The 14,026-nt window shown below is 38.9% G+C and overlaps 1 protein-coding gene across 1 annotated transcript in view; it reads left to right on the top strand.

Annotated features, from left to right (window-relative positions):
- Positions 1 to 14,026, top strand: part of PIAS4 (protein inhibitor of activated STAT 4) — a 55,514-nt gene that overhangs the window by 22,047 nt on the left and 19,441 nt on the right. The window contains exons 4-9 of the mRNA XM_031947853.1: positions 1,612 to 1,653; positions 1,994 to 2,084; positions 2,327 to 2,455; positions 2,537 to 2,642; positions 10,621 to 10,694; positions 11,247 to 11,407. Of these exons, the coding sequence (XP_031803713.1) occupies positions 1,612 to 1,653; positions 1,994 to 2,084; positions 2,327 to 2,455; positions 2,537 to 2,642; positions 10,621 to 10,694; positions 11,247 to 11,407 (603 nt within the window). The remainder of the gene's footprint in view (positions 1 to 1,611; positions 1,654 to 1,993; positions 2,085 to 2,326; positions 2,456 to 2,536; positions 2,643 to 10,620; positions 10,695 to 11,246; positions 11,408 to 14,026) is intronic.

Below are 14,026 nucleotides of genomic sequence, written 5' to 3'. Positions count from 1 at the left end.
AGCAAAGATTGAAATGGCCAAAAAGTGACTGCAGGAAGACCCAGATTAGAATATTAGAACTAAAAAAGATTTTAAAAGCACTCTAATCAAATACCATTTTAAAGAAGGGGAGAGGACATTATGTAACAGATAAAACTATTTGTCTTAGTTGTCTAGTTGTTTGCCCTACCATGTAGCTTTCCCCGGTCATATGCTTAACTGTTTAGGGGAGGCTTATAGCATTTTAGAGTTGGAAGGCCCCCTCAGAGACTGAGCTGTACCTGACCAGATAGCCCATGTCTTCTCAGAATGCTGTACCTTGAGTGTTTTTGAGAATTTTTCTCATAAAGTTGGAAATACTGCCAGGAAGAAAGCAGAAAAACAAATTGGCCAGATACATAGTGCATTTTAAATTAAGGCACACCCAGTGATCAGGGGCTACAAAATCAAGGAAAGGAAAATATGGAATTTAGATTTCTCTAGACCTAGGTTCCCCAGCTCCTAATCTTTGAGGCTGACTGGTCTTGCCTTTTTACTTCTTTCCAGGGATTGATAATCAAATCCAAGTTTCTGTTGTTGCTATGTATGGCATGACAATTGCCCTTTGACTGTACTCAGAATCCCTGTGATTCAAAGCCCTGGGCACTCTAAGCCGAAGCTTGTTTCTGTGACTATTAGTGTGTCTTCTCTCACACCCATCTATGTCAGATCTGTCTTTTCAGTGTCCCTGCCTTACTCTTCTCTATCCTTTCATTGGGCTCCCTTAGAACTCTTGTGTAAATAAACTGTCCTCCTTTTTAGACCTGTTCTTCCCCACCCCACTCTCAAAAAATCCTTTGTACAGGTTTTCCCTTTATGTGTGTTTGTTTCTCTCCATTAGATTGTAAACTCCTTGAAGGCAGAGACTGTTTTATTTTGTATTTGTAGCCCAAGAACTGGCATTCATCAGATGTTACTTAAATACTTGGGGATTGGGTAGGATAGATCTGGTTATAATACATAGGAAGGTCTGTGTGAAAGCCACTCACTAAAAGAGTTCTGCACATTTGACCATTAAATGAAAGATGGGATGTTGACCCTGAGTTTCCTTCGTGTAGGCAGTTCCCTATCTCATTTGGGGAACGGAAAAGTAGATGCTGTTACTTTTTGGAGCCCTTGCCCTAGAGGAAGAATTAGGCAGAAGAGAGCTTCAAGTATAGAACTACTGTTGTGCCATTGTCTGCTGGCACACTGCTTTACAAGTTTGTGCTTCAGTTTCTTTATTTTTAAAATGGCCACGACAGGTTAATTGGAAAAGGCACCATGCTGTTCTTCTGTGGTTCCACTGGTGTTTTCAGACCCAGCGAGGCCAGAGAAAATGTTCCTCCATAACAACTCCATATGTGGGTTTATTTATAACTGTTTACATCTGCTTCATGGATGGATTCTGGCATTATGATATTATTGTAAGAGTTTTTTAGTTTGGCTAAAGATTTTGCATCCCTTTGGAAGAAAGCTACTACCTAGATTACAGAATAAAAGAAAAAGAATTTTGTCATTGTTGGATATAGTATTGACATTGTGGAATATTCTTTACCTTATTAGTTTTTTTTTTTTTTTTTTTTTTTTCTTTCATTGAATTTACTTTGGCAGGGAGTTGCAGCCTGGAGTGAAATCAGTTCAAGTGGTACTAAGGTAAGTGAGTTAAATGGATCTGTTGAAGTCCAAAAGGCATACAAGAAGAGACTTTTGGGGAAATCCAGAAAGAACTTTGCAGTGACCCCAGCTTTTGTGCTAAAACAGTGTAGAAGAAAAATCTGTCTGCATCTCACCTCATAACAATACAGTACTGACTCAGCTCAGAATAGCTGGGTTTGCCTAAGCCTGTATTTCAGGGGTAGATGAAGGCCTTGGGAAGTGGGGAGGGGGTAGTATGTTTTGGATTCTGATCTCAAAACGGAACTGGAGTCTCAGTAAGAGTGGGAGGGTATCTGTGGGGGAGTAAAGCATCACACAGTCCTTCCTTCTGTTGCAGAATCTGTTACACAGACACTAGCTGTCCCCAGGAGGATCAGTACCCTCCTAACATTGCCGTGAAAGTCAACCACAGCTATTGCTCAGTCCCGGTAAGTCATACTAGCCTCTTGGTATCACTCTATTAGTTGGGCATTTGCTAAGGAGTCGGGCTTCCTGCTGGAAAAGAGTGTTAATAGAGATGGGCTTGAAGGGAGAGGGAGGATTGCAGTAGATCTAATATTTAGAATTCATAAAATATTCCCAACTGGGTGATAGTTTGAATTAAAAAAAAAAAAAAATTGACATTCCCTTTCTTCTCCTGGGGAAAATAAAGAAAAAATTGTTATTTCAGGGCTACTATCCATCAAATAAACCTGGAGTGGAGCCAAAACGGCCCTGTCGTCCCATTAATCTCACACACCTCATGTACCTATCTTCAGCAACAAACCGAATCACTGTCACCTGGGGGAATTATGGAAAGGTGAGTAATATGACCAGGGACAAGGTTGGCTTGCCTAAGACTCCCTTGTTCTATTTGTCAACTTCTTGTCTCTCTTTCCAGAGCTACTCAGTGGGTTTATACTTAGTACGGCAACTGACCTCATCAGAACTGCTGCAGAGGTTGAAAACTATTGGAATTAAACATCCAGAGCTCTGCAAAGCACTTGGTGAGTAGTTGGGACTTATTCCTAACAGGGAACTGGGAAATGAGTGAGAAGTCTGATGGTACATGTATCATTACATGGCTCCCTGCACTGGCATTTGGTCTCCTGCCTTGGGAGCTTTGGGATACCTTCAGAGTCAGTGGTGGTGTTGGTAGGATTGTGCCTGTGACACAGGGCAGAAGCAGCTGCACTTGAAAGTCAGGAAACTTCAATTCTGGGCCTGGCTTTGGAGGTGTTGGGTGGATCTTTCCCCTCTTTGGGTGCCAGTTTTCTGATTTGTAGAAGGGGGTTGGACTGTTTAATCTCTAAGGTCCTTACTTCCTCCTTTACAGTCCCTTTTCCCATTAATCAGAAACAAACATTTCTTCTTGTGAATCTTTTATTGATGGAATGAACCAAGTAGTAACATGGATCACTTGCTAACCTCTGATTAAAATTCCTTTTTGAGTATGTGAACAAAATGAAGGACCCTGCAAATAAGGTTCCTGATTTGAAGATTTTAAAATTAAAGGAATAATTCTCACCTTCAGTTCTCATAGGGATTTCTTTGGAAATCCCTTTAATTGTCCAAGAAGAAGAACTGTTATCAGGAAACTGAAAATTTGTTACTTTGGAATTCTGAATTCTGGGAGCCTTAGATGACTTCTGAGCTTTTTTTTTTTTTTTTTTTCTTTTAATCATATTGAGACTATGAGGTTGTGATCATTTGAACAAGATGAAATTGAAATTTTATTTTGTGCAATAAGAGAGATAAGACACAAATTCTTTTGAGGACATTGTAAATAAAATTTCATAAGGACTATCTTTCCTAAGCGCAGCTAGGAGGGAACAATGGGTGAAGTGCTAGGCTTGAAGTCAAGAAGAGTCATCTTTCTGAATTCACATCTGGCCTTAGATACTAATTGAATGACTCTGAGCAAATCACTTCATCCTGTTTGCCTCAGTTTCCTCTTCTATGAAATGAGCTAGAGAAGGAGATGGCACATCCCCCAAGTATCTTTGCCAGGACAATCCCAAATGTGGTCATGAAGGGTCAGACATGACTGAAAAACGACTGAACAACAAATCTTTTTTAAAGAGGAAAATCTGTTAAAGAAACATTAACAGCATCCATTTGTAAAGCATATGCAAGTTACACATCATTTTTCATTAAAGCAAACCCTAAGGGTTTCTCCTGGCATCCGTGTAATTTAATATATGTACCACAAAGTAATAAAACCTATAACTCTTTGCTAACATTTTACATAACTCTCCGTTCCTTCCACATTATTTCCCAATTATGGAAGATTGACTCAATTTGTGAAAAAGTTCAAGCTCCTTAGAAAGAAGGTACCCCACAAGTAGAAATCTTAGTCACTATGATACTAAACAGCTGGGTGACTTTGGACAAGTTCTTCTACTACAACTCAATTTCTTCATTGAAATAAAGAGTTTGGACTAAATTAGTCATAACATTTAAAATTTGGCAATAATGTTCCTAAAATTATGTCTACAAAGTAGTATGGCCTACGGTAAACAAACATGTCAGAATGTGTATATCCAAATGAGAGTTGCTTCCAAGGAAGCTGCCATTTTTCAGAACTTGCTGGAAACTTACCACAAAAGTAAAATTAGAACTTGAAATAGAAACTTAGAACTGGCCTCAGCAATTTAGTTCACCCAATTGAAACAAAATCATGCATCAGAGGATTTTAAAGCTTGAAGGGATGTTAGAAATTACTTAATCAACTCCATTCTTTTATAACTGAAGAAATTGAGGTGAAGTAAATTGCCAGAGGTCATACAAGTAGCAAGTGTGTGAGCCAGATTTAAAGTGAAGGCCTCCTGATGGCAAGGCCAGCATTCCTCCTCTAGGACCCCTAGTGGCTTTTTTTTTCTTTACATATACAGAAACTGAGACCTTCCTGAGTGCAGGGTCTGTATCTCCTATCTTTGTATAACAAGTACCTGGCCCAGGACTTTATATATTGGTGCTTAATGTTTTTTTTTTTGTTGTTGTTGTTGTTTTGTTTTGTTTTTTTTAAATAAAGAAAGAGGCATTAAATCATCTAGGCACACAAAAGTTGTGTGGACCAAGACTAAGAGAACTAGGTCTCTTTACTCCTGGTAGAAAATCCTTTCCATTTCCAAATAAATCTGAACTACTGCAGCACAAATTCAAGTTAGCAGGCCTTTGTCCATGGGATCATATTGGAAGGTAGGCCACTGCCAAAGCCATCAAAACTCAGTAATATCCTTGTATACTTCCTAGAATGGAAATTTCATAACCTCCACTAAAAAGTTTCCTCCTGACCTAAACTAAATTAATTTAGAACACCATACCTAAAAGTAAGTTGTCAGCCCAGCCTCCTAATGATCCAGATTTCAGGTGCTCACATTTGTCTCTTTCCTTTCCCCTTCCCTGAGTATTGACCATTTCTTTCTCCTGCTACAATCTCAAGACCTGCTCCCACAAGTCATTGTTGTGGTGACTCAGGCCCTGCTGTGAGTTTTTCATCCTGAGGGAGATTAATCTGCATACTAGCTAGCCACAGGTTTGGTGGGGCCTTTGCAATTAATGTCACATTAAAAAAAGGTCTGGGGGTGGGGGTAAGACATATCTTCATTTTCCTGGCCCCAAGCAACAGTCAGATGGCCTGAGCAGATGTAGAGCTTGGGAGATGAAAGCCATGGCTCCTTTAACAACAGGCGGCAGCATGATATGTAGGGGGAGGATTGCTGACTTAAGAGCTGCTTAATAATAATAGCCTTGGAGTTTCCACGCTCTACCACTAACTAACTGAGGGACCTTGCACAAGTCTCTCCATCTATTTCTCTGAGCTTCTCTGCCTTCATCTTCAGCATGAAGAGTTGGGACGAGATACTCTTCAAAATCCTCCCCAGCATTAACATGTTCTTTCCATGAGCTCTTGCATGGGACAAATCCCACCTCTCTTCATTCCACCTTGTTAGCATCAAAGAAAGGAAACTGGCTACCACCCAAATTAAGCTGGTTCTGACCTATAAGCTTTGGCCAAGAGATTCAAGAGATAACTCTTAGGCTGTTCTGGGGATAGAAGGTGGGATGAGCAGTATCTGTCAACTGGAGTAACAAGTGAACCGAGGACTTCGGGTTCTATACTTTGGAATAAGGGCTCTGAATCCTGTCTCTCCTGTTACTACCTCTGTGACCGGGGGGGATTTTATCTCATCTCTTAGGGCCTCCATTTCCTTAACCATGTAAAGTGAGAGAGTTCCAGCTCTAAATCTTGGGAGTGTCTGAATTAGGAAGGTCCTCCTTGGGAACCTGGCACTGCATCTTAAGTTGTAATATGCTGTTATCTAGTAGGTTAAGACTTAGAAAGTTGTAATAGTTCACAGCACCTGCTATGTTCCTTAATAGACTGAAGAAGTTTAGGGCTCTGGACCAGTATAGTTTTTCCTAAACCTGTAGCTTGACAGTCTTAACTTCCTTCCACAGACCTAATTAGATTCCTATGCCTAAATTCCAATGTTGTTCCATACTAGCAATCAGGGTTTTGGGTTTTTTTTCTTTGATATAACAGGAATTCTCTGGATAGTTAGAGTGACCACATTTTTCTTATCTCTACAAATGAGGAGATTAGACTAGATGGTCCCTAGATTTATTTCTAACTCTAAAGCCCATGACACATCCTTCTTTGTCTGTATATTATCTTCAGCCACAGTCTTACATTGGGTGGGTTTAGGGTTACTTAGAAAAGGATACTCCTTCCAAATTACGCATCTGTATCCTCATTATTTACCATTCTTTTATTTCCAGAGAACCTTTCATCCCACAGAAATATCCTGAAAATGCAAATATTCGAGGGTACATAACAAGACTTGAGTTAATTCTCAGTGTAAGTTTATATCAAAGTCCTTCTTAAGAACAAGTTTTGCCAGGGCAATAGAGACACTATTATAATAGATAAGGACACTTAAGTATCCAAGGAAAGCGGAGGGAGAAAAGCAGAAAGAATAGTTTTCTCAGAGACCCAGCCTGGGTCTGGCTATAGTAAAGTGGGCTCCTGGCTGAAGTTTATTAAGTATTTAGAGAAAAATCTGAACTAGGAAGAACTTTATAGAGCTCATTTTACCCAGTAGAGGAATCCCTTCTATAGTATCCTTAGCAGGTAAACAATTACAAAGACAGGTAGCTCATTACCCATCAAACACAGTCTTTGTTAGACAGCTTTGATTATTAAAAAATTCTTTGTACAGAGACACTTTTTAAGTGAAAAAAATTTTTTTTTCATAAAGATTTATTTTCTCTCCCTTTCCCTTATTTCCTCCTCTCCCCTCTGGTTCCATATATAGCTTAGAAATTAGAGCTTTATCAGAGAAACTTGGTACAAAAGATTTCTCCACCCTCATTCACCTCTTTCTTTTCTAATTTTAGCTACATTGGTTTTGTTTTTGCAAAAACTTATAGGTTTTATGTAAATTATCATTTTACCTTCTGTAATCCTTTCTGTCTCTTATTTTGTTAACTCTTCCTCTAAATAGAGATCTGACAGATAAATTCTTCCTTATTTTCTTACTCTTCTAATTGATTTATGATATTTCTATGCCTAAGGTATATATTCATTTTGATCATGTCTTGGTAAATCTCATAAGATGTTGAGTCTATACCTATTTCCTACCAGACTGCTTTTCAGCTTTTCTAAAAGTTTTTGTCACATAGTCAACACTTGCCCTGCTAGCTAACATCTCTGGATTTATTTAAAGCTACAATGCTTGTTTGCTTCTCTGTGTGATATACCTAATGTGTTCCACTCATAATTAGAGAGGCACATGTAGACTCATTTCTTTCCTACTGATCCTCATTCCACCCTCTCAGATGTTCCTTCTTATTGTAACCCTTTAAACAGCTTTCATTTCTTGACTAAGTCTTCTCTACTTTAGATTCATCTTTTTTTGTCAGCCTTTTTTATAAGGAATGTTCTCTCAGGAGTCTCAGAATTTAGCTTTCCCTCTATAATTATGTTTATGTAATTAATTTCCTAGTCATGGGGACAGCATAAAATGGTATGGCATTCCCCTTCTCTACCAGGATGGTATGATGCAAAGAACATTGACCTTGGAGTCAGAAGACCTTGATTCTGTGAAACAACAAGAAGAAAGATAACTTGCAAGCACTTATATAACACCCTTACAGATGTTCCCTATGAGGTAGGGTCTTTTATTATCTCCATTTTACACATGATCCTAAGAAGATCAGTGATTTGCTTCAGTAGCAAATGCTTCAGGATTTGCACGCAGGTATTTCTGCCTGTAGGCTCGGCACTCATCCATATCTCTAAATTGGGAATAATAATATTTGTACCTCTTACCTCTCCCTGGTGGTAATAAAGATCCAGTAAGATGATGTAGGGAGAAGCCTACATAATGGAGGCTCTGAGGTACATTCCAGCCCGGTAGCTTACAAGGTCTCTTTGACCTTGCTATGGTTTCTGCAAATTATGCAAAAAGAGGCCCCCATTGAGCACTGGAATGTTGGAATTGGAAAGGGTCATGATCTCAAGCTGTCCTCCAATGGAAGACTCTCAGGGTACCTTTTGTAGGTTTTGCTTGTGAGAAAACCAGGTTTGAACTCGGGATTCTAACTCTTGCTGCATGATACTGAAGCGCCAGGCTGTAGAAATTGTGGTGTATTTATTATTAAAATTATAAAATAAAGGTAATTGGTTCTTAGTGTTTGTATCTTATGCAAATAATACTCATGATAATTTTTTTTTTAATTAATGCTTTTATCTGGTTGGCCTTTTGATAGTCACAAGGATTTAATTAGTAGTTTGCTCTGACAGAAACTTTGGCTCTCTTTTATCATTTACCATTGACTCCTGTAGTCAAACACTTTTGAGACCTCAGTCTTTTCTCCTTAATCAAACCTTTTACCAGAATTTCTCCCAAGTCATCTCTTTATCATCCTCTTCCTTAAGAGATGTCAGAAAACAGTGACAAAGCTAGTAGTCATTCAGTTCTTAGAGAATACTGAGTAATTAGTTCCCAAAGCTCAGCGAAGAGACTTTTCTGAGGTAAAAGTATAAGAAACATAATTGGATCCCTTCCTTATTGTTCCTGCCTTTAAGAAACTTAGTGTCTTGCTTATGTATCTCCTTAACATGAAAACATGAAATAATATGAAATTGCACATAGTAGAAACTTAATAAGGAATGAATCGTAATCCAGTTTTTAAATTGTCTTCAGAAATATAAAGAATTTATTTAAAGAATTGTTGAGTTCCTAAGCAGGAATTGGCTTATTCCCCAACAAATACAGTTTTTGATAGAAAAAAACAAAAATTACAAGTAATCAATTGAAAAGTTACACTCGGATGAAATAACAAAATAAAATAATTTTGAAGTATTGCATACCAATTTGTAATTACCCAATGAGTTGCAAAATTAATCATAACCTCCCACCCAACAATCTTGCTATTATATCCTAAAGAGGTTATTGAAAAGTAGGTGGGGAGAACTATCCACAAAAATATTCATAACTACTCTCCTATGTAATGGCAAAATACTATAAACCTTCTATCTGTCCAGTAGTTGAATGTCTGAACAAATTGTTATCAGTGTAACAGCATGTTACTGCATTGTTAAAAGTGACAGATAAGAAAAATGAAATGTGAAAAGACTTACAGTGTGTTATAAAGTGAAGAGATCAGAATTAGAAGAAGTTTCTTTTCACTTATTAAAAGCAACATTAGGAGAGAATCCAGAGTAAAGACTGTTGAGTTTATTTCCTATTGAAGTCTTATTCAGGAAAATTTTTAATGTGTGTGGTTTCTGTTTAGGTATATAATTCAGACCACTTACCTGAACTATTTGGATACTTCATGATTTTAAATCTTTTTTGTTGCTTAACTTCAGTCTGCTTTAATTTTCTTCACATATATGTTGAAGGTCTTGTTGCCACACAAATAAGAAAAGTATTTTAAGAGTGCTTCTAATAATAAGATGGCAAGAAATACAAAATTAGTTATTTTAATTGTGAATGTGAATGGAATGAATTCTCCCATAAAAGAGAAGCAGATAGCAGACTGGATTAAAAAGCCCAAATCCTACTATGTTGTTTATAAGAGTGCTTCTGAAAAATGATTTTCTTTTCATCCTAAGTTTCCAGGTGGTAGAGTATTAGATTTTGACAGTTCCGTAGTTTCTAAATGACTGAGGTGTTTTCCTTTCCATATATCCTATCTTCTCTTCCTACCTTCCATAAAAATAGGATATCAAAGCTATGGGAAACACACCTTTGCTTTCTTTCCTAGGTGATGTCATTTACTCTGGGCTTGGTGTCTTGTGTGTTCTTTTGGTAATAGAGTTTTAAAAATTCTTGTTTTTGCTTAATTCTGCCTGGAGGTCACCGCTTGTGCTAGATCTTAAGCTATCTGCTGGTCAAGCTCTTTCTTGAGTATCTTGTAAAAGTTGAGTACAATATGAGAGATTAATAGAAGCCATCCTGAGACTTGCCTGAGTCTCACCTGACCTGCCAGGTAGTCTGGAGCCCAGGCTGCTTAGCATTTGATGGCAGCACAGATTTCGTGCAGTTCTGTTTATCAACAGCCCTTCTCTTCCCTCCTTCCTTTCTCTTTCCCTCTCTATCCTCCTCATTTACAGTTTATGGTCAGGCTCATGTATACAGCTGGTTAATTGCCTAGTCCTGAATTTCGAGATATGATTTGACACGATTCTTTCTTGGGACTTGTATTTTATCTGTAAATGGTAGGCAGGAGTTAGGGCTCTCTGTTGGAGTGCAAACAAGTGGGAAGAGAGTAAGAAATTCTCCTTTCTCCTTCGCCCACATTTCCCCAGACTAGAGAAACTGGCTGCCCACAGTTCTCCTTAACTTGCATCTTCCATATACACATGAAGGTAGCAGGACATGGCATTCTGCTCCGCTGGTTTCAGAAGCGGGGTAAAGGGTATCAGTTCCTACCCTTTCAACCTTTGTGGGTTTCCTTTTGTCTCTTCAGTCAAAGAGAAGTTGCGTCTTGATCCTGACAGTGAAATCGCTACCACAGGTGTCCGAGTGTCTCTCATCTGTCCGGTAAGTCAGAGCAAACCCTTGTGTTGCTGTTAGCTTGGGGGGGAGGGGGGAAGGTCCAAACTTCCTACTCCAGATGAAACAAGGAAAGGATAGTCTCTCAGCCCTTGTCCTTTCCTTAGATTATAGCTTGTCTTCTTTTGGGAAAGGCGGGTTAATCCCTAGCACCATTTATGGACTTGTCTCATAGGCTCAGGGCCCACTCTCCTTATCCTCAGTCATTGGACTCACCCATTGGAATGGATCAAATGTGAGACTTCTAGGGACTCCAGAGGAAGATCTGGACCCTGTCCTCAGAGAGCTAATAGTGTTAGCTGTGTATGCAATATATAAGAGAGACAACATAGGAGACAACTAAGAATAAATTCAGACAGTTGAGTGTAAGTCTGGTTCAGAGGATTGGAATAATTGGGGAAGAGAGAGCGCTCCTCAAATGGTGCACTGGAACTCTGCAGGCTCCCTACCTTCTCTGTGCTGGAAAAGGGGAACTGCTGGCCCAGTTAGCTCTATCCTAACAGCTCTCTCCTTTGGGGCATCTCCTGGTCTGCTCTCTAGCTAGTAAAAATGCGACTCTCCATGCCTTGCCGGGCTGAGACATGTGCCCACCTGCAGTGCTTCGATGCAGTATTCTACCTCCAGATGAATGAGAAGAAACCTACTTGGATGTGTCCTGTGTGTGACAAGCCAGCCCCCTACGACCAGCTGATCATAGATGGGTGAGTCTGCAGCTTATACCCTTACATCGTAACCTCCCTTGTTGATCCTAAATGTGAAAGGATGTGCCAGCACCACTCTGCTGTTCTTCTACTAGAACTACCTCCCCTCAGAATTATGGGGGGGAGGGCCAGAGAAAGAAGCACATGATTGAAGAGTAACTACATAGGTTGGACACGATCAACATTGCTGGCCTTCATAAGCTTAGGCCTCAGATTCCTCCTCCATTATATAAAACTTAAATTTATGTTTGATCCCCAAGCTTTCTTCTAGCTCTAAAATTTTCTATCTAGCCATCTCTGTGATATTACAAGGGAAGACATGATCTATGGTCTAGAAACATAAACTATGGTTCCATTAAGTTTTAGGAACATTCATTAAGCACCTAATTTAAGCACGAGATACAAAGACAAAAATGAACGGGTCCCAATCCTGAAAGAACTGAAGCTGTATTTGTGGGACATGATATGTACACAGACAAATGAACCCTAAACCAGAAAGGGAGAGAGAATGTGAGTGAGAGAGAGGGAGAAAGAGAATTTCAAGAGGGAATCAACAAGGGATGGGGTAGTATTAGAGCCAGACTTTTACAAAAGCAAGAGGCTGCTTAGATTGTGAAGAGTAAAGAACACAGTGCACTCCAGACATAGACGATCTTGCATGTTCAAAAGCCAAGTGATGAAAGATAGAAAATCGTATATGGGAAATCTTCAACCAAACCATCTTCACTTGCAGTTCTTTGTAAAGGAGACCACTAAGAAATAACTAGCTTTGAATATCATACTGAAGATTTTGTATTTTACCCTTTTAAAGCAACAAATAGGAAGCTCCTGTAGCTTCTTGAGCAGGGAATAACATGGTCAGATGTGTACTTTAGGAAGATTCTTTTGATAGCTCTGTGAAGGATTAATCAGAGAAGCGAGAGACAGGAAGCAGATAAATTGGGGAGAGTATTATACTAATTTAGGCAAGGAGGGAAGTTTTGAACTTCAGAGCCTTGTAGGAGTTGAAAGAAGGGTATAGATGCAGATGATGTGGAGATAGAATCATAAAGATTTAGCAGCTGATTAAGTGTCTGGTGGGGGTGGGGAGAGAGAAATGGATGGTGGTACTTTCAATAAAAATAGGGAAATTAGGAAAACGAAGAAGCTTGACAAGGAAATGACTTTTTTTTGACTTGTTGAATTTGAAACTGCCTGGAGGGCATCTATTCAGGTAGAGTTTTCCAATGGTCACTTTTTAACTTGGGAGTAGAATTTGGGAAAGTAATGAGGACTTGATAAAAGATTTGGGGGTCCCTTGTACTACCAATGATGACTAAGTCCATGAGTTCTGATGATATTATCAGTAGACAGAGTGGAAAGGAAGGAACAAGTCTCAGAGGAATGCTTTTATTCAGATGGATAAATACTGACCTATCACAGGAGAGATAGGAGGAAGAGGTCAGGCAGATGGGAGGAAAAGCAAAGGAGAGTGTATTCTTCAAGAAGAGAAGAATTGGGTGGTAAGGCACCACTGGAGTTAGGGTGAAGAGGGAGTGAAGGCAAGAAAACATCCAGAAAGACATGTTGATCTGACGTTGTCAGGAACAACCACAAGATCAGGTCGGAATGGGGCCTAAAGGAAAGCCCATCAGATTTAACAGTGTAAAAAAGCTTGAGAATAGAAAAGGATAATTGTTGACACAAATTGTCGCCAGAAACCAGATTGCATGGGTTTGAGAAATGAATGGGAGGAAAGGAACTGAAGACAGTCGGTATAGTTAATTTTTTTAGGACTTTCAGTGAAAAGAGGGAGAAGAGCTAGAGACTGATAAGAGGGGGGGACAGGGTTGGGAAAATATATTTTCCTTTAGTTTATTTTTTATTTTCAGATCTGCATTCTCTTCCTCCTACCACATCTACCCTTCCCACTCCTTTTGAAAAAAACAAGTAAAATGAACATGTTATAAGACATTTATAGTTGAGCAAAACACATTCCTACATTGGCCATGTTCTGACCCTAGATAGGTCTCAATCTTCATTCTGAGTCCATCTCCTCTAACAAGGAGTGGGTAGCACATTTCATCACGAGTCCTCTGGAATTGGGCTTAGTTATATTCAAAGTTCCTAAGTCTTTCCAAGTCATTTGTCTTTACAATATTGTTGCTGTTGTGTACATTGCTGTCCTGGCTCTACTCAACTCACCTTGTATCAGTTCATACAAGTAGGCAAAGATATTTTTAAGACTGAGATAAACTCAGTCATGCTTTTAGTCACTAGGGCAAGAGCTGATGGTGAAGGAGAAGTTGAAGATGGAAAAGAGGAGGTGGACCTAAGAGCACAAATAAGAGGGTTGGTCTTAGGAGACATGTTTTGGAGAAACATGATAAGTATTACATACCATTATGAATATAAAACTAACCACGGGCCAGATTTTGTGCAGTCATAATTAGGGATAAACAAAACTGGCAGCTGCTTGAGGTTTGACATCTTTTTAATGATAGGGAAGCATAATGAAGGGCATCTTTCTTTTTTTTTTTTTTTATTGGTAAGTATTTATTTATTTATTTATTTATTTATTTTGTTTTTTTTGTTTTTTTTTGTTTTTTTTTTTATTTAATAGCCTTTAATTTACAGGAT

This window comes from Sarcophilus harrisii, chromosome 1, assembly GCF_902635505.1.
Source record: "Sarcophilus harrisii chromosome 1, mSarHar1.11, whole genome shotgun sequence".
Taxonomy (NCBI): domain Eukaryota; kingdom Metazoa; phylum Chordata; class Mammalia; order Dasyuromorphia; family Dasyuridae; genus Sarcophilus; species Sarcophilus harrisii.
Note: the sequence above shows the minus strand (reverse complement) of the source record. Positions and strands in the feature narration are given on the sequence as shown.